The sequence below is a fragment of the Ylistrum balloti genome, unplaced genomic scaffold (genome assembly GCF_031769215.1).
Source record: "Ylistrum balloti isolate Yb309-2 unplaced genomic scaffold, AGI_CSIRO_Ybal_v1 Utg370530, whole genome shotgun sequence".
Taxonomy (NCBI): domain Eukaryota; kingdom Metazoa; phylum Mollusca; class Bivalvia; order Pectinida; family Pectinidae; genus Ylistrum; species Ylistrum balloti.
In genome coordinates, this window is record NW_026782338.1 from 288077 (window position 1) to 316024 (window position 27948).

Consider the following 27948-nt stretch of genomic DNA (forward strand, 5'->3'; position numbering starts at 1 on the left):
TAGGGGTCACAGTGTGTAAAAATCGTAAGGGATCTGGGGGGGTTGGTCCAGTAGGGGTCACAGTGTGTAAAAATCCTAAGGGATTTGGGGGGATTGGTCCAGTAGGGGGTCATAGTATGTAAAAATCCTAAGGGATCTGGGGGGGGGGATTGGTCCAGTAGAGGTCACAGTGTGTAAAAATCCTAAGGGATCTGGGGGGATTGGTCCAGTAGGGGTCACAGTATGTACAAGCTATGTTCTTGTGATTTCTTTTACTTGAATTTAATTCATAACTTCTTGGAAATAATCTTATTAGATATAAATCAGTGTTGTAATTGACCTGCTGTTGACCCTTGGATGTGTGGGGGTAAGGCACATAAAAACAGCATGACATAAAAAGGCTTTCAATAACTTCTCAGAATTATAAACAGGATGAGCTACCAATGATGACCATTTGGATTCACCAGTCTTATGTGACTGTACTTATATGATGGCGGATTCATTTAACAGACTTTACATCACATTAACGGCCTTTCTACAGATGAGTATTTCTGAAGCTCATACTATTGTACGAAGTTTCTTACGTAAACAGGCATTATTTTGGTGTCTGAGCTTTACATGATCTTTTGTTAGGCTTGTAGATTTTGAAATATTTCTATGCAGACAAACTGTACTTGTAGATATTTTGTTTCCTTGCACAATTTAATTGTGGGGGAAGGGGTGGCGTATATATTCTTCTTTCATTTCTACACTCATTTCACGCCCACTCATGCATAGAAATGTGACGTGTCCCTTGCGATTGCACGAACTGCTGTGCCTGTGTTGTTTATAAAGCAATTACTGCTGATGAGAAAGTTGATCATTGTATTTATTTCTTTAAAATATATGCAATATGTTTATATTTGATCGTGCAGAAATAAGTTTGTTTACAGTATCAGATGATATAAAACTCGAGACACTGCCTATCGTAAGTTTTTTTATTTACCTATTACATTTTCATTCAATAATATAAATTATATACAAAAATATACATACATCATGTATCTATGAAATATCTACAAATACAAGGACGGAGTAATTAGAATAGACACTACTATCTTTGACCTTATTGATACTCGATGCCAACATAACTTATTTGTTTAGAAAGTCCTTCAGATCATTCTGTGACAGAAGACATACACTGCTCTTTTTTATGTGACCTGTCCAATACAAACCTACATATTCTGACTTTTGTACAAATATACTATGCTCTACAGTGTCAGATAAGACAGGTTAACCTAATCAATATGTTGTGTACCACAGGGTGTCAGATAAGACAGGTTAACCTGATCAATATGTTGTGTACCACAGGGTGTCAGATTAGACAGATTAACCTGATCAATATGTTGTGTACCACAGGGTGTCAGATAAGACAGGTTAACCTGATCAATATGTTGTGTACCACAGGGTGTCAGATTAGACAGGTTAACCTGGTCAATATGTTGTGTCCCACAGGGTGTCAGATAAGACAGGTTAACCTGATCAATATGTTGTGTACCACAGGGTGTCAGATAAGACAGATTAACCTGGTCAATATGTTGTGTCCCACAGGGTGTCAGATAAGACAGGTTAACCTGGTCAATATGTTGTGTCCCACAGGGTGTCAGATAAGACAGGTAAACCTGATCAATATGTTGTGTACCACAGGGTGTCAGATAAGACAGGTTAACCTGATCAATATGTTGTGTACCACAGGGTGTCAGATAAGACAGATTAACCTGGTCAATATGTTGTGTACCACAGGGTGTCAGATTAGACAGGTTAACATGATCAATATGTTGTGTACCACAGGGTGTCAGATAAGACAGGTTAACATGATCAATATGTTGTGTACCACAGGGTGTCAGATTAGACAGGTTAACATGATCAATATGTTGTGTACCACAGGGTGTCAGATTAGACAGGTTAACATGATCAATATGTTGTGTACCACAGGGTGTCAGATTAGACAGGTTAACCTGGTCAATATGTTGTGTACCACAGGGTGTCAGATTAGACAGGTTAACATGATCAATATGTTGTGTCCCACAGGGTGTCAGATAAGACAGGTTAACCTGATCAATATGTTGTGTACCACAGGGTGTCAGATTAGACAGGTTAACCTGATCAATATGTTGTGTACCACAGGGTGTCAGATTAGACAGGTTAACCTGATCAATATGTTGTGTACCACAGGGTGTCAGATAAGACAGGTTAACCTGATCAATATGTTGTGTACCACAGGGTGTCAAATTAGACAGGTTAACCTGGTCAATATGTTGTGTCCCACAGGGTGTCAGATAAGACAGGTTAACCTGATCAATATGTTGTGTACCACAGGGTGTCAGATAAGACAGATTAACCTGGTCAATATGTTGTGTCCCACAGGGTGTCAGATAAGGCAGGTTAACCTGATCAATATGTTGTGTCCCACAGGGTGTCAGATAAGACAGGTAAACCTGATCAATATGTTGTGTACCACAGGGTGTCAGATAAGACAGGTTAACCTGATCAATATGTTGTGTACCACAGGGTGTCAGATAAGACAGATTAACCTGGTCAATATGTTGTGTACCACAGGGTGTCAGATTAGACAGGTTAACATGATCAATATGTTGTGTACCACAGGGTGTCAGATAAGACAGGTTAACATGATCAATATGTTGTGTACCACAGGGTGTCAGATTAGACAGGTTAACATGATCAATATGTTGTGTACCACAGGGTGTCAGATTAGACAGGTTAACATGATCAATATGTTGTGTACCACAGGGTGTCAGATTAGACAGGTTAACCTGGTCAATATGTTGTGTACCACAGGGTGTCAGATTAGACAGGTTAACATGATCAATATGTTGTGTACCACAGGGTGTCAGATAAGACAGGTTAACCTGATCAATATGTTGTGTACCACAAGGTGTCAGCTAAGACAGGTTAACCTGATCAATATGTTGTGTACCACAGGGTGTCAGATTAGACAGGTTAACATGACTATATACAAACAAATACAGGAAAAAATAATCATTTCCTTAATTCCTCAAATGTATTTGAAAATCTTAAACTGATCAAGAGACCTCACTTAAAACATTCTGTTCTTACTTCATCTGTACAAACTACATCATTCATGTGGAAACATTTAGATGAATGTACTAGATGTGCTAGCTCCTCTCAGGACAAAAATGGAAGAAAAACAATAGTCAGATTGAAATTGCATCGAATCTTGGTTCAATTTCTTGACATGACAAAATTAAGCAATGTCATTCTGTAGCTTGTAACAGCTGAGAAAGTTTCAACCATTAGAAAAAAGTTCCTGAATCCAAAGACAAATTTGAATAATTTTGTCGCTTATGTTGAATTTCCACTTAAGTTGTTAGTTCTTGGGTTTTTGTGGCACCATGGAATAGATCTCTATTGGCACTTTCTCGAGCCTGCATCATCCGAATCCGTGCTTTCTTAAAGGCATCTGGAAAAAGGAACAAAACAATACAATGACAGAAATAAAGCCAAGTCAAAAACATTGTTTTGGAATTGATATATGATGTACTTTTCTCCTTCACAAAACAAAATTTCCATGTCTGATAGTTTCTCTATTACCAAACCAGCACACAATGAAGTTGAATCAAGACATGCAATTTGTACCATCTTGCCTAAAATTGCTTAAAATTACATCTTTTGTTTTTTAATCATTTAAATACCTGGCAAGTTTACAACAAAGATTTATGATTATTATAGATTCCTAAGTATCAAGTGTTTTAAAGAGACACTTTTAGATTATTTTAAGTCTGAACGAGTCTTTTATATACACAACAATAGAAAAAAAGGTGAAGACAGACTTCTAGACAGATGGGGGTATGTTCCCACACTTCTTCTAGTAAATGTCCCTTCAGACTTTTCTGAGGTGAACTCAAACTTAAAAAACACTAGACCAATTTCTCTTCTGATATCTTTAATGCAGTTGATTGTGTTATGTAGACTGATACATATACATAGTTCGTGACAGTCAGTAATTTTGTTTTTGAAAGCAAATTTTTGTAACTAATCATATTTGGTGGCACTCAACATTGATATTGTGTTCCTACCATTTCTTGTATATCTATATCTCATATATGTATTTCATGTTTTGTGATGTCATATAAATGTGTTGAAAATCAATTAAATTACAAAAAAAAAAGATTTGTGATTGTCTATGTACACATCATCTTTTTAACTATCTTTCATATTTAGGATTACTTTTCTTAACATCGTACCTTGTTATTCAAAAGTTTTGCTCAAGTTCTCAAATATTCACACAACAATACTAAAACAGCAATAAGGAAACCGGAAAATATATAATTTTCCTACAAAAACAGCATTGTAGATCAAAATACTCCACCAAATGGATTTGATAAGCAAATTTTTCCTCCTTGAGGAATTTACGAAGGTATCTACCAATCTTATAAAAGCAAGATCTTAATTACTCTCCATATAGGTACAGTATGCTGCTCAATGACTCATAGTACGAAATGGGATTTATAACTGTTTTCATCATATCTTTATGAACATATATTAAGTATTAATTTCTAGAAATTAGATACTTACCAAGAACGTTGGCAATATTTGCTTGTACAGCATTTATTCTGAAACAAGAAAAACAAAATTTTGCTTTATAATTCTAAGAGAAATTCATGTCATCAAATTCTTGATTCATAGAAATATGTAAATGATAATGCCCCTAATCTGTACCATCTAAAAAATCATTAATATTTGTGGAGAATTTATTTTCACTGAAGTCCATATGAAGTTGATACCCATTATTCATGAACTCATATGTCCACCAATTAATTAACTATTGAAAAGTTTATACATAATTCAAACATTAGGGATTTCCAGAGTATAATTTATCAACAAAATCAAGCGCCCGCTAAAAAACCACGGAATTTGAGTCCCACAAAAATATGTGATTTGACAGTATCCAGGTTTTTATACCTTTGCTTGTACATATTGTAATAAGCTTGGGATTATTAATACTAGGGATTTTTAGGGTTATGAAATGCAAAATATAGAAATAGGTAGGCTTATCAACAGACATGGGAGCTAACCAGCTACTCATGCACGTGAATGCTTTAACAATTGATAAAACGCTCAAGTTATTAAAGCAATTTCCCAGTTCCTTACCCCAAGTTGTCAAGCAGATTTCCCAAAGTTTTCTTGTTGGCTTTCTTTTCCATGAAAGCTCTGAAAAAAATAAGGGAAAAAAAATTAAAAATTGCCTAAGAGTGACGTTGAAAGCAATTATACAGTGGTTTTGAGTGGTATTATAAAATAGTAGTTTGAGAGATAAGACTTGGAATACTTACTGTGATTGTAAGATGACGTTTAGTTTGGTTGTGACTGTCCCTGTCGATTCTGTCCGGAATCCATATTTACTTAAGTGTGACCCCTACAAGAAAAAAAAAAAATTGTGTTGTTCTAAAAGCATTATACCTGATAAAAAATAAATCACACTTAAGCATTGAAAAAAAATCTTTTGTTACACTTAACTAAAAATTTGACAACCCATCAACTAGTTTTACATTATCCTCAATACTCCAGGGGTTACAATCAATTTTGCTCTCTTTACAACTCTGGAACATGTCATGGCAAAATTGACGGCACAAGCCAAGTTATTTGATTGGTTCCAGGAGAAAATAACTGACCAATCACAGACTGATATGCTCTTTTGAATCTTTAAAGATTACAAAGGAGCGACACCCAACTTCAAAGCCATTACAATATACCATTGTGCAACCTCTAGATTCGTTTGACATACATCAAAGGATCAAACTAGTCTTTTAGTCTTCAAATTTGCCATGACTTGCTCCAGGGGTAAAGAAAGCAAAAGTGATCATAACCCCTGGAGTATTGAGGAATACAGCACAAAATTTCACACTGTTTATTCATAATCATTTAAATCAGTGTATGAATTTTACTCATGGGAACAGAGTAAATTGGTCTTTATATGCAGGTGGTTTCTATACAGAAATTCGAAAAAATAAAATTATAACTAAAAGTTTGTACTCTATTTGAACCCAAAACCAGTGACCTTTGTAGCCAGGTATTTGGTATAATATTCTGCGAGTGGCCTTTATATTCAGGTATTTGTTTATACAAGTAACCTTTATATTCAGGTATTTGTTTATACAAGTGGCCTTTATATTCAGGTATTTGTTTATACAAGTGGCCTTTATATTCAGGTATTTGTTTATACAAGTGGCCTTTATATTCAGGTATTTGTTTATACAAGTGACCTTTATATTCAGGTATTTGTTTATACAAGTGGCCTTTATATTCAGGTATTTGTTTATACAAGTAACCTTTATATTCAGGTATTTGTTTATACAAGTGGCCTTTATATTCAGGTATTTGTTTATACAAGTGGCCTTTATATTCAGGTATTTGTTTATACAAGTAACCTTTATATTCAGGTATTTGTTTATACAAGTGGCCTTTATAGCAGGTTTTATGGTAAATAGAGTAAAGATATAAAGATGCTCTGGCACATAGGTGGTGCTACCTGTTACCGTTTAGTAGATTGTGCTTGTTACCAGACCAAAATTCCTTGAATCAAGATGGAGCCACCTGTCAAGGTTATCTGAAAATAGGTGGGGGCTATCTATTTGATTTCTTGGCTATGTTGATGGCATAACCTGTGCAAGATATCTGAATGGTAGGCAACTGTATGAGTTGTCAAGAAGTAGATGGCACTACTAGTCCATGTTACCTGGAATGTAGATGGAATGGCTGTATAAGTGATGTCCTCGAGCTCGGGAGAGCCTCCAATAAAAAATCTACGCAATTCTGCAGCTGCTGATTTGCCAATGGGCCTCCAACAACGTGCATTCTGCTTATAGGCACCTGGCAAAAAGAAATGAATCTTAGTATGTAAAAATCTACATGAAAAAGACAGCAGTGAGATGTTTAAATAAAGGAGACAGGATGAGACAGGTGTGATATATTCACCTGAATGAGACAGGTGTGAGATATTTAACTGAATGAGACAGGTGTGAGATATTTACCTTTGGTTAGACAGGTGTGAGGTATTAACCTTGATTAGACAGGTGTGAGGTATCTACCTGGATGAGTCAGGTGTGATATATTCACCTGCATCAGACAGGTGTGAGATATTTACCTGCATAAGACAGGTATGAGATATTAACTTGTAAGGGACAGGCAGACAAGATGAGACAGGTATAGGATATTTACCTGGATAAGACAGGTTTAGGATATTTACCTGGATGAGAAATGTACGAGGTATTTACCTGGATAAGACAAGTGTGAGGTATTTATCTGGATAAGACAGGTGTGAGGTATTTACCTGGATTAGACAGGTGTGAGGTATTTACCTGGATTAGACAGGTGTGAGGTATTTATCTGGATAAGACAGGTGTGAGGCATTTACCTGGATTAGACAGGTGTGAGGTATTTATCTGGATCAGACAGGTGTGAGGTATTTACCTGGTTAGACAGGTGTGAGGTATTTACCTGGATTAGACAGGTGTGAGGTATTTATCTGGATGAGATGTGTATGAGCTATTTACCTAGATTAGACAGGTGTGAGGTATTTACCTAGATTAGACAGGTGTGAGGTACTTACCTGGATGTGTAGGGATGGTTATGTATGTGTATCCTTCTGTACGGAATCTGTTCCACATATCCAAGGACAGAACTTCCACCATGATGATTGGGAAATGAGGCAGTGGTTCTGAAACAAACAAAAATACATTTCAGTCTCACAAAGAAACTTTTAAAGTGCGGCAACATTTAACCTTTATTTCAAACATCAGTGAAATACAACTTACTTGACTTCAGCAAATTTATTTTCTAAGTTACAACTTTTGATAAATCTAAATTTAGCATTATCTTAGAATCTGTAAATAATTTTTTCCTATGAAAGTTCCATTACCTTTATCTTCTTCTCGGATGGAAGTGTCTTTGTAAAACAACTCAAAGTTGAACGGAAAACTGAAGTATGAAACATTGTCCTGAGAAAATACAAATAAAATTTGTAATTAAAAAATCATGCTTAATTATTTTAATTTCAGATATAACTGCACATATTACTGGATCATATAGTTATAATATCTTAAAATCTTTCATGTTCACCAAATTTTTGTGAAGACTACAAATAATCAATATTGACTGGCAATTACTTGCCTTAAACACCATATACAAAAACAGATCTAAAATGAGCTTACATACCTTCACTGTTATTGATCACTTACCCGACCCTCAACCTTTGTCCTACATGTCTGTGTTACCCAGGACAACTGTTGTGAGCGGTCAGCTGTCCAGTCTGTACATAAACAAACACATGTTTATAGATATATATATAGGAAAATAATATATCTTTTCATATCTTTCATTAAAAACAATCTTTATTTCAATGATTTTTATTGTCACAAATTTATATTAGCCTAGAACAATTACCAGGATGGCTGACTTACACCTACCAGCTCCCCAATCATTTATTTTTTTGACTGAACAAGATTTGTTTCCTGTGATTATTGCCCTGTTTACAGCCAGTCATTTTGCAACAGCGCATGGATAGTAGATGAACAACGTACTGAAAGGTGTTGAGAACAATCAGGGTAAAGTGTCTAGCCACAGGACACATCTATGATAACATAGGCCATTTCTTATTTCAGCCCTTGGTAGGGAGCGTTATACATGAAAAATATCTTACGTTTCGGTAGGTCGACAAGGAAATGAAGATACAAGTCATCATACTCGAAGTCTCGTGCACATTCTGTAGCGAAAAAAAAAAATTTCACTAATAATTCTAAACTTCTATTTTTCGCAAAATTTTACTTCCCTTTAACAATGTGTATCAATTTTGCTTTTTCATTTTTTTATTCTGAAGTATTTTGTTCCGTTTAGAAAGGATCAAGTTATATACAGATATTACATATTCAAGAATAATTTTCATTCCTTTCACGAGATTTTACTTACCATAGTTAAGATGATTGATCAAGAATTACTACTAAATGACATATCCTACTGTAACATCTTCATTTGGGATTTATATCTGTTGATTTAGAAGAATTACTTAATCTACAAATCACATGTCCATGAACTTAATTCATATGTCCATGAACTATAATTCATATGTCCATGAACTATAATTCATATGTTCATGAACTTAATTCATATGTCCATGAACTATAATTCATATGTCCATGAACTATAATTCATATGTTCATGAACTTAATTCATATGTCCATGAACTATAATTCATATGTCCATGAACTTAATTCATATGTCCCTGAACTTAATTCATATGTCCATGAACTATAATTCATATGTCCATGAACTATAATTCATATGTTCATGAACTTAATTCATATGTCCATGAACTATAATTCATATGTCCATGAACTTAATTCATATGTCCCTGAACTTAATTCATATGTCCATGAACTTAATTCATATGTCCATGAACTATAATTCATATGTCCATGAACTTAATTCATATGTCCATGAACTATAATTCATATGTCCATGAACTTAATTCATATGTCCGTGAACTTAATTCATGTGTCCATGTACTTTAATTCATATGTCCATGAACTTAATTCATATGTCCATGAACTATAATTCATATGTCCATGAACTTAATTCATATGTCCATGAACTTAATTCATGTGTCCATGAACTTTAATTCATATGTCCATGAACTTAATTCATGTGTCCATGTACTTTAATTCATATGTCCATGAACTTAATTCATATTCATATGTCCATGAACTATAATTCATATGTCCATGAACTTAATTCATATGTCCGTGAACTTAATTCATATGTCCATGAACTTAATTCATGTGTCCATGTGCTTTAATTCATGTGTCCATGAACTTAATTCATATGTCCATGAACTATAATTCATATGTTCATGAACTATAATTCATATGTCCATGACCTATAATTCATATGTCCATGAACTTCATTCATATGTCCATGTACTTGATTCATATGTCCATGAACTTAATTCATATGTCCATGAACTATAATTCATATGTCCATGAACTATAATTCATATGTCCATGAACTATAATTCATATGTCCATGTGTAGTTTTACTTAATATAAATCTAAAAGAAGAAAAAAATTGAAATGTCATTTTATAAAATAAGATACACTTACCCATTTCTCCATATACCAATAACCTGAGAACACCTAGAGGTGGCTGGAACAGATGAGAAATATAGTTTATACACAAAGACAGAGAGGAGGGGGAAAATAGGTAAGTCATTACACCAAGGTGAGAACACCTAGAGGTGGCTGGAACAGATGAGAAATATAGTTTATACACAAAGACAGAGAGGAGGGGGGAAATAGGTAAGTCATTACACCAAGGTGAGAACACCTAGAGGTGGCTGGAACAGATGAGAAATATAGTTTATACACAAAGACAGAGTGTTAGGAGGAATAGGTAAGTCATTACACCAAGGTGAGAACACCTAGAGGTGGCTGGAACAGATGAGAAATATAGTTTATACACAAAGACAGAGTGTTAGGAGGAATAGGTAAGTCATTACACCAAGGTGAGAACACCTAGAGGTGGCTGGAACAGATGAGGAATATAGTTTATACACAAAGACAGAGTGTTAGGAGGAATAGGTAAGTCATTACACCAAGGTGAGAACACCTAGAGGTGGCTGGAACAGATGAGAAATATAGTTTATACACAAAGACAGAGAGAAGGGGGGAAATAGGTAAGTCATTACACAATGGATTTAGTGTTCTAAGACACTATTTTTACATCAGGTCAACATAATGATCTCAATGTACACAAATAGCCAGCATATTGTCCACCGCATTATCGTAATACCAGTAATTCTATCATAACTAACAACTCATTTAAATCAACATCTGAAGATAATGAAATAATGATTTTGGAGTAAAAGGTGTAAAAATATCAAGCTTAATGTTGTTATGATGGAAGTTAAAGTCCATTTTCATCTAACTTTTTGAATCTTGATGAATTAGAACATGTCTTTTAATTTTTTCTAACTGCAATATTGAAACATTTTTGGACTCACCAGTTCAAAATCTTCCCCAACACAAGCCTGTAAGAAGTCTGCGTGTCGGCTGTAAACCTCACGGTACATCTTCTGTTCTTTGTCTTGATCTTGTCTAGAATAGGTCAAGGTCATAATTCAGGTCAAGTTTTCAACCTTGAAGGTCAAAACTTACCGAGCCCAAAAGGTATGCTACATCAGCTAAGTGACAGAGGCCATATTTAACACTATGTATAATCTGCATTCGCCCTTTTTATAGTGATCAAGGTGAAGGTTAAGCCAATGCTAAACTAATGGTAAAAGTCAAGGTTATGTCATGACTAAGGTCATAGTAAAGGTCAAGGTTATGATGAAGCAATTAAAATTTACAAAAATCAAGGTCAAGGTTATGATGAAGCAATTAAAACTTACAAAAATCAAGGTCAAGGTTATGATGAAGCAATTAAAACTTACAAAAATCAATGTTTAAAATTCTTTATCTGAAATATAATAAAAGTTTGATAGAGCAATAAAAAGGGTTAAAGAAAAACTATTTTTCTAAAACTTTGAATGTTGACTTAGATTCCATCAGACAGCCAGTTATACTCACGCATTCATGCTCTTTGAGCTGTGTTCTAGTGTGTATTCAAAAACATCTGAAAATAAGAACCATCACATTGCAATACAGCCAAAATGTTTACCCCCAGCCCTATCCACATCCCCTACCTTATTATTTTAATCACTTCCCTGTGGTAGTACGTTGTAAACACAGGATGACTTTTATACTCACAATGTCTGCATTTACTGTAAAGATTCTAATTATATGCAAATTGTCTCGGAGTCATCGTTCAGGATTTAAACAGATAAGAAACTTAAAAATGAAAAAAATAAAAGACTGAAAAAATAAGTGAGAAATTTATTTGGACCTGAGACTTACCTCCCTTGACACTATTCTCCACCACATATGGCTTCTTGCCTTTACTGAAGTCAGGACGCATGGAGATAACTCCATTAGCATCTATTTGTATCATACACAACACTGCCTCCTCTGCTAGTGTGCCACTACCCCTGAAATGCCACAAAGGTCAGTGAAAAAATGCAAGGTTAAATATAAAACAAAGAAAAAAATTCGAAAATGAAAATATATTTCAAAAACTGAAGCAATTCCTTCCCTTTGAACAATAAAAACAAACTTATTCAGTTACATTCATGACGCCAAAATCTGAGCAAATAATTCTGTTTTTAACTAGCAAAAAGAGATAATCATTTTCGGACAGATTAAGTGAAATGAAAAAAATATAGGAAGTTAATGTAAAAAGGAAAAACAAAATGCTATTGAGTAACACAATAATACCAGACACTAGTTCCATTCCCATATATATGATATATTTCATAAAATCACTCACTAAAACAGACAGTTTTGATTTCTTTAGTATAACTTACTCTTCCCTGCGACTGAGGTCTGCCATAATGTAGTGCACCTGCATGGGGGCGGCCATGATGTGATTCCTGTTGCGAAGTTCCTCTGATGGATTGTAGTCCACAGTGTTTATTTTAGGTACAAAACCAACATCCCTGAAAATAACAGTTTAAAATTTTAGCTTTCTGATAAAAACGGTAAGATATTATTTTATCTTCTCAAAAACCCTCACAGATTTATGATTTTGAATATCAAACATAAGTTTAAACTTTGTTAATTTTATGAACACTTAGTTACAGTCCAACTTTGTTAATTTTATGAACATCTAGCTACAGTCCAACTTTGTTAATTTTATGAACACCTAGCTACAGTCCAACTTTGTTAAGCTGTATGAACACCTAGTTACAGTCCAACTTTTTTAAGCTGTATGAACACCTAGTTACAGTCCAACTTTTTTAAGCTGTATGAACACCTAGTTACAGTCCAACTTTGTTAATTTTATGAACACCTAATAACAGTCCAACTTTGTTAAGCTGTATGAACACCTAATAACAGTCCAACTTTTTTAAGCTGTATGAACACCTAGTTACGGTCCAACTTTGCTAATTTTATGAAGTAGTTATAGTCCAAATTGAGAAACCTTAAGAACAGTCTGAAGAAGATGACAAGTTTTTTATCCCTTGTATTTGGGTAAATTTGCTATCTTATTTGAGAATTGATAAAATAACATCATCTTGATTTTCCTTCTAAAAGGGAGAAATTCAGTAGAGATATTTTGTATGAGTTATACCTAATACAGTAAATAGTAACACTTGACATTTAACACTTCCTAATGTTTAGCTAGGTATAGAATGAAAATTCCAAAAAATTATTCAGTCTTCATTTTTTTTGTTTTTTATTTTGTTGACATTGTGGGCTGTCTTAAATCATGACCTGATAAAATGTTAAAAGATACTATTTTTTACAAGGCTTGGTATCAGAAGGGAGTAACAATAATTCATGATTTAGTAAAAGATATAAACACTTTCTCTTTTCACACATTTCAAGAATCTACAGAAATTTATCAAATTAAAACAAACTTTCTTCAATATAATGGTGTGATCTCTGCTATGAAATTATTTCTAGGAAAGGTAGGTTACAAAAAGCAATTAATTTGCTACCCAATTATCCCAAGTAACATATTTTTTTTCTTGAAAAAAGTTATGGGGACCAAGGATTTATATAACCTAAAGGTAAAACACTGTCATGTTTCTACAGGTAGGAAGAAGTGGGAAGAAATATTTGAAGATATTGATTTGAACTGGACTGATATTTATAAAACTCCCTTTAGAGCTACAAAAAATACAAAGTTACAGTGGTTTCAGTATAGAATAGTGCAGCATATTCTAACAACAAATGTATACTTGTTTAAAATTGGGTTATCAAATAATCCTTTTGTCCTCTCTGTAACTTGGAGAGAGAAACAATTATTCACATTATGTGGGAATGTCGAGAAACTCAGAGATTTCTGTTTATTGTTGAAACACTCTTTGATGCACTTTTGATACCATTTTCATTTAATAAGAAAAGTTTTCTTTTTGGAGTTACCTTGAGTCATGAGAAAGTGTTTTAAGAAATAGGGTGGATAATGAAATTTTAATCATGATTAAGTCTTATATATATAAGACAAGATGTCTACATAAAATTCTACATCCAAATGCTCGGATAAATTCAATTAAAGAGCATTACATTTGTCAAAAATATATTGCAAATAGTCAAGGTGATCATGCACGGCAGATTTTAGAAAATGGAGAAGGTTATTAGAATTTGGGGAGAATTAACTTATAATTTGTACTGTTTTAATCAGTTTGGTTGTGATTATGAAGGCCTTTTACTTATCAAGTATCTATTAACATTTTACTCTTCCTTGCAGACTAATTTAAATTGTGTGTGAAAACATCAGTGATAAGGTAATTATTTTTTCCATATGCATATATGTTTTGATTTTCTTTTTAAATGCATACCTAGCCCAACCACTCCTCTCTCCCCCCTATCTCTCTCTCTCTCTCCCTCTCTCTCTTTTCTTTCAGTATCTTAGTATTAATAAAGAATACCTCTTTCTGCAGTGTTTATTTTTTCACTTCTGTGGAAAGTATGAAGATGTGTGTGAGGATGTATGTACAATGTATGTTTGTTACAGTATTTTTGTTAATATGGTGATTGTGTTGATAATATTAATGCTGAGAAAGTGTATGAGGAAGTGAGGGTGTGAAAGATGTATGTGTGAGGATATGATTGATGAAAAATTATGATTATATTGATTGACAAGTATAAATTGAAGAGTATGATGATGTTGTTAATGATGATGCTATTGATAATGATGATGACGATAATGTTGATAATGATGATGATGATGGAATGATGGATGACTACGATGTTGGTGTTGATGATGATGATGATGATGATGATGATGATGATGATGTTGATGATGACTGTTGAGGATTGTGGATGAAGATGTTTGAATGATTGATGATGATGTATGATGAGTATCAATTATTAACATGATGATGATGACTGTTGATTGTGGTTGATGATGATTTTTGAATATGGATGATGATGATGATGATGATGATGACGACGATGATGATGATGATGACGATGATGATGATGATGATGATGATGATGATGATGATGATGATGATGATGATGACTGTTGATTGTGGTTGATGATGATGTTTGAATATGGATGATGATGATGATGATGATGATGATGATGATGATGATGATGATGATGATGATGATGATGATGATGATGATGACTGTTGATTGTGGTTGATGATGATGTTTGAATATGGATGATGATGATGATGATGATGATGATGATGATGATGATGATGATGATGATGATGATGATGATGACTGTTGATTGTGGTTGATGATGATGTTTGAATATGGATGATGATGATGATGATGATGATGATGATGATGATGATGATGATGATGATGATGATGATGATGATGATGACTGGTGATTGTGGTTGATGATGTCATGCTCTGGTGATTGTGGTTGATGATGATGTTTGAATATGGATGATGATGATGATGATGATGATGATGATGATGATGATGATGATGATGATGATGATGATGATGATGATGACTATATGATCTTTTTGAAATGCTCTATATGATCTTTTTGAATGATGAATAAAATGAAAATGAAATGATGATGATGAATGATGAGTATCAATTATTAACATGATGATGATGATTGTTGATGATAAGAAATAAAAGAAAATGATTGTGGTTGATGATGAAAAAAAAAAAAAATCTCGCTTGTCAAATAAAAAAGGATAATGTTTTTTTTCCATTATTTATAGACTTTTCATAGAATTTTATCGTAGTTTATCATTTTTGAAAATTCATATCTTATCTCAAAATAACTGAAATATGCTAACCAGGTCTTTAATTTTCTGATTATTAAGACGTACTGTTTACTAATTAGGTACCAACTTCCGTTTAATATAATTCATGTCCATGCTTTCAATCTCATAACTCTGTTGTTGTGTTGAAATTGCACAGTCTCTCCAAGCTCGCAAATTAGTAATGGGGTAATGCTGATTCAATACTTTTATATCTTAATAGACACACATATCTTACACATGTTTGTCTATGAGATATCTGATGCAATTTATCACACCAGTAACCTGTTATCCGGTGAATTCTCCCATGCTGCATTTTTGCCTTTGTCACTAGTGTAATGTACATTGGAGAATTTTTCATTGGCTGTTGTGATGTCGTAATATAGACAATGATATTATGTCATCAATTGAATATGGTGCAACAAATGATTGACTCCTTTTTATCATGTCTTTCAAATTATGACTTTAAAACCTGTCAAAATATAAGTTTTCTATGTTAAGAGATAAAAAGTACGCCAAGGCTCATTTTTTTCAAAATCGAAAACTCGATTCATAAAATCTCATATATAAAATGAGAACTCATTCGAGATCCTATTTATAACATTTCAATACAGAATACAATGTATATCATATTTGTTAATTATCTCACCAACGATATATCTTGAGTACTGTACTCTTAGATCGTTTTAAAGTTATCTAAATATTACATAAGGCATCTTATGAACAATATTGATAACATTTCATGTATTTTTAAACAATTTTCGTTATCAGATATCCCTTTAAATCACTTATGATACATCATAAAAAAAAATGTAACAGAACTTGATTAATCTATGAAATCTTATGATATTTTGATTTGCCGCAAATTTCCCCTTTCCTACATCTCTTCATATTCCATTGGATATTTAAGCGTTTTGAGGTGCTAAATTTATAGGGTTTTTTTTCATTCTATAATATTAAATATCCTTAGCATTCGCAACTGAATCATGATAAAATACAAAGTAGCTTTCGATGAGTTTTCAATGTCACTTCATCATTTCTGAATAAACTAATATTGTGGCAAAAAAAAAAAAAAAATGTTAAAAGATTGCCAGTGTTCAATATAAGTGAATATAACATATATGCAAAATGCAAATGTAAAAGTGACTGAAAAAATGAACATGAAAAGAAACAACATGGCATTCAATACATCATTTAAAATCTTATGACCAAGGCGGTCAATGTACCTACAGCATTACTTTCTGTCTAACAATTTTTAAATCTGCTATCACAGGTTTTTCACCTTTATTCAGACAATTTAGCACTTAAAACCTTCTTTCATAATTAATAATTAAATATATAATTTAATTGATGCTAATGTTTGGTATGGCTGAAATTGTGAAAAAAAAAAGAGATTTGAAGATGTCCAGTTTTGTGTATTGTAAAATCATTTATTTTCATGGGGTTTTTGTTGATTTTTATAAGGTCTGGATATCCTTCATCCACAAATTTATAAATGCCCACACACTGATATGTTTATAAATGGGTATTTATAACTATATTTATTAATCTATTGAGCTATATCTATCAACAAAATCAAATATCCACAAAAAAGTGTTTTTTTTTTTTTAATTACCACGACAATAAGGCCCCATGAAAAATATATGTTTTCACAGTATATACTGTAAACTTAAATAATTTTTTGGTAATCATCTTATTTTAGTGTTCTCCCAGTCGAGAGTTTAACATTATGTTTGTTGTTAAAAAGAAATAATTGTTAATGCACAATTTCATCATTTTGCTAATTTGCCAAAACGTGACTTCTTATCAAAATGTGTTTAAACTAAATTTAAACTTAAGGAAAGATAACTCTGTCTTAACTAATCCAAGGCAGCAGTAGAATATCATCAAGAAGGAAAACAATTTATGGAGTCTATTAGGTCCAAATGTAAATTTAAGATTCTAATAAAAGATAAATCTTACATACATGTCCCATATGAATTCAGAATTTTTATTTGTTCTTCATTCAGCAAGCTGATGGTTATGTCAGAACCTTTAATACACAATAATATCACTCTCTTTCAATTTTCCAACAAGGAAAATTATTGAAGTGTGGTCATTTTCTCTCTCTCTCTCTCTCTTTTTGAAAATCTATAATTATTTCAGCAGTCTTGTCTTAGATGCTTTTTCAAAACTTTTACTGCAGAAATTCTGCTTGAAAGAACAAATCTACCATAAATGTTTCAAAAGAATGTCTGATGTTCTTAAAAAAATCCTGCTGTCATTGAATCACAAATATTTCGTTCTACTTAATATACCGGTATGTCTATCAACTAATTGTAAAAACCATTTCTGAATTTCCATCCAAGCAAGACCTTTAGAGAGTTTGTTAGTGTGGTATTTTAATGGAGACTCAGATGTCACATTAAAGTGGCTCATATGTCCTTAGGTGCAAATTAGTTTTTAAATACTAAAGGAACAGATATCTGTATATACACAGTTGGATATGAAAAAGCAGAAAGAAATTACGTACTTATAAGACTTTGGTCTTATTTGAGTGATTGAGCATCAAAAAAAAAAAAAAACCAAAAAAACAAAAAAGAATCAACACAAAATAATGCATATGAAGTGTGAAATTTCAGAGAGGAAATGAAAAAGAAGAAAAGGTGCAAACCAACGGTGCATGGTAAAAACAGAACCAGAGCTAATCATATCAATAAAAACCAAAAATATTTTGAAATGGTAGACCAGGGTGTGGAAGGATCTTCAGTGCTGACAGAATAGATGCAGTAAACAGTGAATAAGGTTACCTGAAGGCGTTGTTTCTTCTGAAAAGGCACAAAAGTTTGACATCTCTTCTAGTTACCATGGAAACCAATGACTTCTTGAGACATTGTAAGAAATTTGTTTGCAATACGGTATTTTATTACAAGATTGCCAGGTCATTTACTTAATATATCTATATAACATTCATGCTTTATTCACACCAGAGTTAATGAAATGATCTCACACAGAGATCGCATTTTGATGTAACAATGGAAACCATAGATAGAAATCTGAAATGACTTTAAGTTTGATATAGAAACGTCAATTTTCAATAACACTTGCCTAAAGAATCTATCACATGACAAAAAGTTTTCTTCAATTCATTTTCATTTCATATGTGAATACACGTCACAAATTTTTCATTATAACTTGCAAAAGGCATGCTATAATTTAAAATATGTAGACTTAATTTATAAATCACATTTCAATTAAAAATCATGTAAAATCTTTAATATCTGTCATCTGACCATTATTACCGGTCCTGTCAAAAACCGAAAACAGGCTTTATAGACGGGTGACCTTTCTGTGGAGGTTCATTTACAGTACTACTGAGATGCTTGTAAGCAGGTCAACTGCTGTACTGAGTAAAATATACATGAGAATTATGAAAGATTCATCATGTGAACAAGGCCATCTAAAACTGATATATTGGACGTTTATTCAATAATGCAAAATGAAAGTTTGGGGCAAGTATGCAATTCATTTCAGTTTTTATCATGGCAAATAGCAACAAAAAATATGCTTTACAATTATTACAACATAACCAGTTATTTTCAAATGATATTTTCACACTTTCACAGTACATTAACGTGATCGCAAGTATTTAATCTGTGAAATAATTTGATATGTGTGTTAAGATATCCATTTACATCTATATCGTGAAATTTGAATTCATCGAAATATTGTTTGGTTGTTTTGAAAGAAAGTCCTGAAAACAAAGACTTATGGAAATTACCAGCTATATGTTAAATATGGATTGAGCATTAATTCATTCTCCTATTATGTTAGATGTGGTGTGATAATAAAATGAAAATAAGTGATATTCCTTTCTGGTTTGTCAAACAACAACAAGCTTTCTTTTATTTCATATTAAGTCTGTGATAATATAAATAAACACTTCAAAAGGACACTGATACAGATTAAGTTTGTCGGAATATTTGGAAGAAACTTTGATAACACTGATTCAGATGTCAAGTTTTCATATTTGTGATTTAACCTTTATTATTGGGATCAAATTCCTACACAACACTTTGCAATACAGAATCTTTCAATGTATTTTACTTCCAATAAGAGAAAAATGAGTTGAAATTGTTCAGTGTCTTTGGAAACCTTAGGCTAATCTTAACAATAATTGAATGTTCAATTTTTTCAGCATGAATCTATATCTAAAACCTGAATCCTTCCTCATATGTACAACTGATGGATTTAGCATAAAACTTGCACATTCTGCTCTAAATTCACATTTATCAACCACATATACAAAATTGGTAGCATTTTCTTGTTCATGGTAAAAAGCAAGCTGCAAAAAAGTTAATCATGTTAATCCTGATCATATCATATTATGTGGACTATATCTTCTGTCGGAGGACTATCATAGAGAGTAGTGAACAATTCACTGAAAAACAATCAACACACAATAATCATGAGCCTGATAGCAATGGGTTTTTTGTACCCAAAAATCGGACCTGATATTCTATAAGCCATTGTTACCTGTTCGTTTCTTTCTTGCCCCCGCCAACTTTCCGTCTCCGTAGATTGGCCATTTTTTCTGTAAGGATTGACGGTTTTTCATTGGCTGATGTAGTTAGGTACTGTACCGACTGAAATAAAGATAAGAAAAAATAGATCCTAAGAAAGTACTGTGACATGATTTTGAATAAGACAGGATAATTCAACCTTTCCTTTATCTTTAACTTGTTGTGATTTCATGTTTTTGAGAAAAAGTGCTTATATTTGTATTTTGTTACACTGACAGTAACACTATCTTTAATATTAATTTAATTGTATACAGCAGGTAGTCACAAATCACCATATCCAAATATATTGCAGTACAGCAGAAATGGCTACCATTGGTATTTAATCATCCTGTAATACGCTCACCCCCCGGTTTTGAGTTAGTGTTATATGTTTGACTCCATAAACAAACATAATTCAAAATATAATTAACTTAATAAAGTTTAAAATAATTTGGTCACAGTGACTTCCATATGGTATAATTGTCAAATTTATTTTATAATTCACAGGAAGTGAATATTAGAAATATTTACTACATAAATTCTATGAGTGGCTTGGATAATATTATATATATATATAATATATTTTGTGTTGTGCTGTAATAAGCCCACCCTCTGCATTTGTGTGCTGGCCCTCTTTGATCACTGAAGGATGAATACAGTGTAGCCATTTAATTAATCACACAAATTTTATTTGTTACTGTACAGTGAAACCTGACAACTGCGACTCTTGATCTATGCATGTTTTAACATTACCCTGTAATCAAAAACTTTATTTACAAGAGGCCCATGGGCCTTAACGGTCATCTGACAAAAAGCAAGCCAAACCTATTTTAACATATTTGACCCCTGTGACCTTTAAAGTGGGTCAAGGTCATTCATTTGAACAAACTTGGTAGAGCTCCATGCCAGTATCCTCTGTGCCAAGTATTAGCCCCCTAGACCTTCTAGTATTTGAGAAGTTTGAATGAAAAGTTTACGCACGGCGGACGACGATGGACGAAGCACGATGGCTATAGGTCATCTTGACCCTTTGGGTCAGATGACCTAATAAATCTACTTAGTGAAATCCATATTTTCCAGAATCTGGTCTAATTTTTCCTACATTTTGTCACACAAGACGTCAGAAAAAACTGTAAATTATACCTCAACACTTTGGCTGAATTTGTCGTGATCTACATAGGAAAAAAGACGATTGTTTGGCTTTCCTTTCTCCCTGTGAAAAGAGGAAATATGAAAAAGATTGCACAGAAATTTAGAATTAAATAAATATTTCAAAAAGGTACATTATATAAATTCAAATTAAAGGGGGATAACTACCAGTATGTGAGAAAATTTTGATACATATAATTACAGGACTTTCGTCTAATTTTTCATTCTCTGTGAAAGACATATTGTTATCCATGCAACCTATTTTCAATCATTCTTTCAATGTAATTTTTTGTCATTTAAAACCATCAGAAATGTTCCATTTTGGTTGGAAACAAGCAGACAGGCATTCCTACAAAACTAACAGCTAAGTGCTAAAAAACACCTCGATATAAGACAGTGGGAGTTAAAGAAATATTTTAAGTAGTTTCCTTAAACATGTAATAAATTTGAGATAAAACTTCAGAAAATTTCAGGAATAACTTTCTCAAATTTCCTAGGGGAAAATAAACATGTCCTTACTATGCAGCATCAGCAACATGATTCTATAAACTATTGGAATTTTGAAACAATTGTTCATACTGATAAGCAAAATCACATAAAAGTGTTGATTCTTTTAAATTTTTCTGTTTTAAATCAGGTAGAGCATGCATATTAACGAGACTGATTTGAACACTATTACAAATCTTGTTATGATAACTTTTTATTTCATTCTTCAATCTAAATTTATCAAAACCAGAACACAAATTCATATGATACAATATTTACAACATCATATCAAAAAAGAGTCCGTATTTGTCAAATATTCTCTGAAAACAGTTATCATAATCCTCATTTGCTCAATATATTTTTATAAGAGCCCATTAAAAAATCAAAGCCTTTAGAGTTGACAAAATTATGTGATAATTATTTCCCAACATAATGAAGACAACAAACTGTCAAACTAGGGTAAAAACTTAGGATATTTACAGAATTTCTGTAACATCTTTGTGATACTTCTTCTCCATGACTCCCTCACAGTCGGCATCATTACCGTAGAGTTCTATCTCTCTCTGAAAATAGACAAGATAGATTTCAGAGACAGAGCCGACCCCACGGTTCTAAGTATGGGTTCAGAATGCCTGATATCCCAGGGTACCACATGGCATGCATGGCAACTGAGGAACAGGAACATTGTCAACCTCATAAGTACACATGCCCATGTTTTGTGTACTTTAGGGGATAATGAAACCCACACAGTTTTGGCAAAACCGGTCAACAACATTAATAAACCTAAGATCAATCAGCAAATTGAGCTCGTTGCAACTGATATCTTACATTGCTAGACAAGATATACATGTAAACATCTACATATACTAACAAGTTTATCTCGCAATAAGCCAATGTCTGATTATAAGCCCATCAATTTTACCAGAAATGTCCTGTAAAAAACTCATCCTTGACCTTCTTAAGTCAGATATAAGGTATAAGCCATCTGGACATATTTACAGTTTGATTTTCTTTTGGGACGTATAATGTTCTAAACCTAAAAAAAGAAAATTCAGTAAATGTAAGGCTATGGTGACAGAATATAAAGATCTGTTTTCATTTTTACACTGTGAGAGGAAAAAAACACAATTCAAAATTACAGCATTATGAAAAAGTATTCCAACAGTAACAAACTAATAAATGGACCAACATGGTAGTGGCATTATTTTCTTTTGTAGAAATTCATGTAGCCGTATTTATCCTGAAATAAACTCTGTGAAGAAAATAGAAGATAAGTTAATCATAGGACAATGAATTTTATACCAAACTATAACAGATATTGAGAGGCATATGTGTATTAAAGAAAGAATATTATCAATATGTCAACTAGCTTGGGGCTATGGTAGCAAGGGATTCTATATGGTAATTAACTACAAGACCACCCTATACTTCCTAAAATTAATTATTTTTTCCAAGTGGTGTGACATTGCACATTTTAACTGTAATAACTGTTAAGATCAGGTGCCTAAATGAGAAAGCAATTGGTTAAAAAACAAAAATTGGGACAGAGAGTAATTAATTAATTTTCCCAAAATAATAATTGGCAAGGTGTTGAACTTTAAACAAATTATGAAATGACAAATGTTAGCATAATTATTACAGGAAAAAAAAAGTAACTTTCAAATTTAACATTGGGTGAAAGGAAGCAGTTATTTTTATGAACATGCAAGCTGTTTCATATTTTGATAAAATCCATATACTCGAAGCTATCACTCTGCAGCATATTTCATCACCTTTGAAACATACCGGGTAAAATTTGTTTCCTTTGATTTGGATAGCATATTGTAACGAAAGCCGTTTACACAAATCTTTAGGGAAATCAGTGCCATAATAAACATAAAAATTTAAACCAATTCATAATTACCAAACAAAAAACTTTTTCTTGCCAACGAAAAACTCTTTCTTCCTCATCTTTCTGAACTTCATCAGTAATGTTTTGCATTTCAACATTCTGATTCTCTTTTTCCTCTGCTTGCTGGGGTACAATACTTGATGATGTCACCCGTTCTAACTTGACTCTGAAAAAAAGTTGATTAAACTGAAGGCTTCCTGAATACAGCACATGCATCATTATTAACTCAGGGCTATAATTGATAGAAGAAAAAATATACCCATATATCAACTGGCAAAGATATATTGTTTCATCAATTTCTAATATATATTTCATTTAAGTTAGTCACTCTCTACATTCGACCATAAATATGGAAAATGAAAATGGTTTGTACTTTACAGAAGCATGAAGCTTTTAATGCCATTGATGAATTTAGAACAAAAAAATTCTATCAATATTTACAAAATGTATTAATATCAGCAAAAGATGCAGTGACATATCTGTTAGATTAACATGTACAACAAGCTTTCAGGTTTCAAGGAAAAATTGAAGTAAACTGAATACACTTATATTTACCTAGACTAAGATAATGCAAGGATTGACATAAATATACAGTGAAAATAATATTTATTTTAGTAATGAAATGCATTTAGTAATGAAATGCATCCAGCGGAGCAAAAAAAGAGTGTGTTTTGTCGCAATTAAAAACATGTTCCGAAGCATCATTAGCAACATCATGTTGTGGAAAACTCTCCCACACTTTCATCAAACTGGTAGCGAATGTAAACAATAGTTGACGATCGTCTAACCATAAGATTTATACCAACTGCTGGCATCATTAAACAAGACTTTTACATTAATAAGTGTTGGTGGTGATTAAAGATCCTTGTCAATTAATTACCTGATATTGAGATTCTTAACGGGGTCATTAGAGCGATAATACGCTGCACCGAGATCAGGCTCATACAGGTCCGCCATAGCCGCTCCAAATCTGACTCGATGGAAAGCTTGCTTGATCCTTCGAAGCCATTTAAGCACTTTACTGACTTTTTAGATAAAAACATTTCAATCACTCAGATTCAATGTTTTTCATCAGTTACAAGAACGCTTCAAAACTGACAGGTGTCTGCTTCGGCAGGATTGCACTGTCACATTTCTTTGAATTGCATTGTTGCACAATCCAATGGCTTTGTCAACGTGTTTTTATCCAACTGTATGGTATATTCAGCAAAAACTCTAAATGGTACGTACTTCTTAATGTTTGCAATGAATTTTGTGCATTTTATTGATTTTGTAAATCATTGTGACATTGACGTTTTTAACGCCCGAGGGTGTTATATTTACATGTGTTTACATGTACAAAACAGCATTACGCAATGCAAAGGCTTACAGTCAAAACCTCTTTAGATAGAGAGTTGTGTGGCGACTGGTAATAAACGACTGACGTTGGAGCAAATTAAATCATAGTAACATTTACGGTGAGTTGGCCAAAACAAGGAACCTTTATTGAATATGAAATGATGACATTTAGAAATAGGTTTAAATTCTCTATCTGTGATTTTTTGTATACAAGTGCATGTCAACAAAATTAATTGTTTGGTTTTTGTAAAGTCCAGTATGGAAGGAAATACTTGTTTTAAAATTTTTAAACTTAATAATCAATCCAGAAAAATAAAAAATACATTTTAATCTTACATTACATGCATTAATTGCTTACAGTTTCTTAAGTCGAAGAATATCAAAACTCCTGATGACCAGTCCAAGGGCTATAGGGTAAATTTGCAGTTTTAAATTGTATGGGTTAAGTACATAGTACTAGTGTAATAAATAGAGAATTTTCATGAGTTTCCAGTTCTTATGAGATTTATGTTAAAACAAATATAACAGAATTGTTCATTGTATAAGTTTAATCAATTGCAGAGATTCTTATTCACATCTTAGGTACCTTTTGATTAGACTGATTGTCTACTTTACATCTTTTACTTTGGTGATGTCACTGATAGTTATGATGTTTCTATGGAAACAGTGGAATCTTGCAGCCCTGATAGATCATATCTCACGTATAATAACAAATAACGGAAAAAAATGTTACCATGGTTATTACACTGAGCTGCCTCAAAACGACCCTAGTGAACTTTACATGGCATTTAACCCAACTACAGCAAAACAAAAAAACCCAATTAACTGATAACTTTACAAAATGCAGGTATTTTCTATTGCTAATTTTTTTTGAGTGATTTTCTCTTGTTTTCACTTTAAATCATTACAATTTCCTACACATATCTATGTATGCATGAAGCAATGATTACCATTGTTTATTTTCAAAATCCCCCTGTAGGGTCCAAACACGGCGCCTCTGGCTTAATTGTTTTACCTACTTCTTAAAATACATGGTGAAGACATTCTTCCTACCAGTCAGTAGGAAACAGTATACCACATCAGAGTCATAATGTATGTTGCTGAAGTTTGTCCCATATGCATGTGTAGTACCTGCATGTTTCAGAATTTGCAGCTGCTCAAATGGGTTTCGAAGTCTACTGTTACACAGAAATCAAACAGAACTGACAACAAAGCAGTTATTATCACAACAAATTTTAGAAGATCAAAGCACTATAGTGTAGCTGACATTCTGAGGGAAATGGATTGATATACTGCATTCTGGTTCCCTAAATACTTCTCTATATTACAGCTATGTTTTTTTCGATGCATAAATGCAGTTAAATGTAACCAATAAAATTCAGTTTAAAGTGAAAGTTTAAATAAAAATCAAACAAATGGATATTCACATTTTTTATAATCACCTACAAACATCTTCTGATACGTGTGAATGGTAAGATGTTATGTCTTTAACTACTTTACTGCTAATGTTGCTTGTAAAATGTGTGTCTATATTAAGTGAAGACTCATCAACACACAGCATTTTTAGTACTGTCAGGACTAAATTGTTAAATTTTAAAGAAATAAGAAGTGTTATTGTTAGGACTCGCCTGAAAAATACTACAAAAATTATTTGGTAGATTCTGATTCCTAGCTAGTTCCTAGATAATGGTTGTATAAAATTTTGTCCAGGTTGCGTGTACTACATTGCTGAATTTGATGATGTTGGATAATAAATTAACTCAAGATCAAGGATCAATTTTTCATGTAGTTAAATCGTTCAGTTGCTTAACAGCACAAAAAAAGAATGATGGAAATATCTCTTTGATTATTGTCTTACAATTTATAAAAAGTGAATTTCATATTCTTCAAGAATTTCTGTGTATCATGTGTGTAAACAAATTTAACAGTGTTGTTGGAAATGAAGACTGTAGTGATGAATTCCAATTTTATGTATCTTCCAAAATTGCTCAATTTAAAATATATTGTATATTTTATTCATTTTTGGAAAATCAATGTTTCTATGGTGATATAAAATTTCAAATAAAACTGCAGCTGACAATCAATAGAATGTAAAATTGATCAGGTATTATCAAACCGATTAGATGGAAATTGTTGCGTGCTTACTTTTTAAGCAAGTTGGAACTTAACAAAAGATTCTTTTAATTTGTTAATAAATTTCTCAAAAGTGTGGTTATTTTCTCCAGCTTCAGACTAAATTTCCTTTGAATTTGTGCTATCAAATATTTGTATAAGTATATCATAGTGTTTTAAAGATATATTTTGATGATTTTCTTATAGATCAATGGAGTTTTTTACCTCGCTATTATCAGATGGTCGGCCATTCAAATCACCATACATCCGTGGTTTGCCATCCGTCTGTCAGTAAACAGTTTTTGTTATCGCTATTTCTTGAGAAATACTGGATGGATCTATCTCAAATTTCATAAGTAGGTTTTCTTTGGTACCTAGTTGTGCCCATTTGATTTTGGGACTGATCAGAAAAACAAAATGGCTGACAGACGGCCATCTTGCATTTTGATTTAGAAAGTTTGTTATCACTATTTCTTGAAAACTACAGCATAGATTTTTCTCAGATTTCATGTGTATGTTTCTCTTGATCCTTAGTTGTGCCTGTTTGAGTTTGGAACTGTCCAGAAAAATAAAATGGCTGACAGACAGCTATCTTGGAT

The 27948-nt window shown here is 32.7% G+C and overlaps 2 protein-coding genes across 4 annotated transcripts; both read right to left on the bottom strand.

The window, feature by feature from the left end:
- Positions 1 to 942: 942 nt before the first annotated feature.
- On the bottom strand, positions 943 to 3123 carry LOC132555942 (uncharacterized). Its single transcript, XM_060220312.1, has 3 exons — positions 3097 to 3123; positions 1491 to 2921; positions 943 to 1442 (listed from the first exon to the last, which is right to left on the bottom strand). Exons 1-3 carry the CDS (start codon positions 3121 to 3123, stop codon positions 1257 to 1259), a joined length of 1644 nt encoding a protein of 547 aa, XP_060076295.1. The 3' UTR covers positions 943 to 1256.
- Positions 943 to 24856, bottom strand: LOC132555943 (tectonic-like complex member MKS1). 3 transcript variants are annotated; one of them, XR_009554458.1, is made up of 21 exons: positions 24780 to 24856; positions 23912 to 24065; positions 22489 to 22571; positions 21517 to 21586; positions 20348 to 20457; positions 18622 to 18639; positions 12455 to 12586; positions 11949 to 12079; positions 11622 to 11667; positions 11054 to 11147; positions 10155 to 10197; positions 8699 to 8761; positions 8238 to 8308; positions 7919 to 7997; positions 7610 to 7717; positions 6737 to 6870; positions 5334 to 5416; positions 5152 to 5211; positions 4576 to 4613; positions 1353 to 3460; positions 943 to 1304 (listed from the first exon to the last, which is right to left on the bottom strand). XR_009554458.1 is itself a non-coding variant. In XM_060220313.1 (20 exons), exons 1-20 carry the CDS (start codon positions 24854 to 24856, stop codon positions 3360 to 3362), a joined length of 1695 nt encoding a protein of 564 aa, XP_060076296.1. In that variant the 3' UTR covers positions 943 to 3359. The 3 variants fall into 3 exon arrangements, 2 of the variants coding, with proteins under 2 accessions (XP_060076296.1, XP_060076297.1); XM_060220313.1 differs by having other exon boundaries at positions 943 to 3460; XM_060220314.1 differs by lacking the exon at positions 18622 to 18639 and having other exon boundaries at positions 943 to 3460.
- Between the last annotated feature and the right edge of the window lie 3092 nt (positions 24857 to 27948).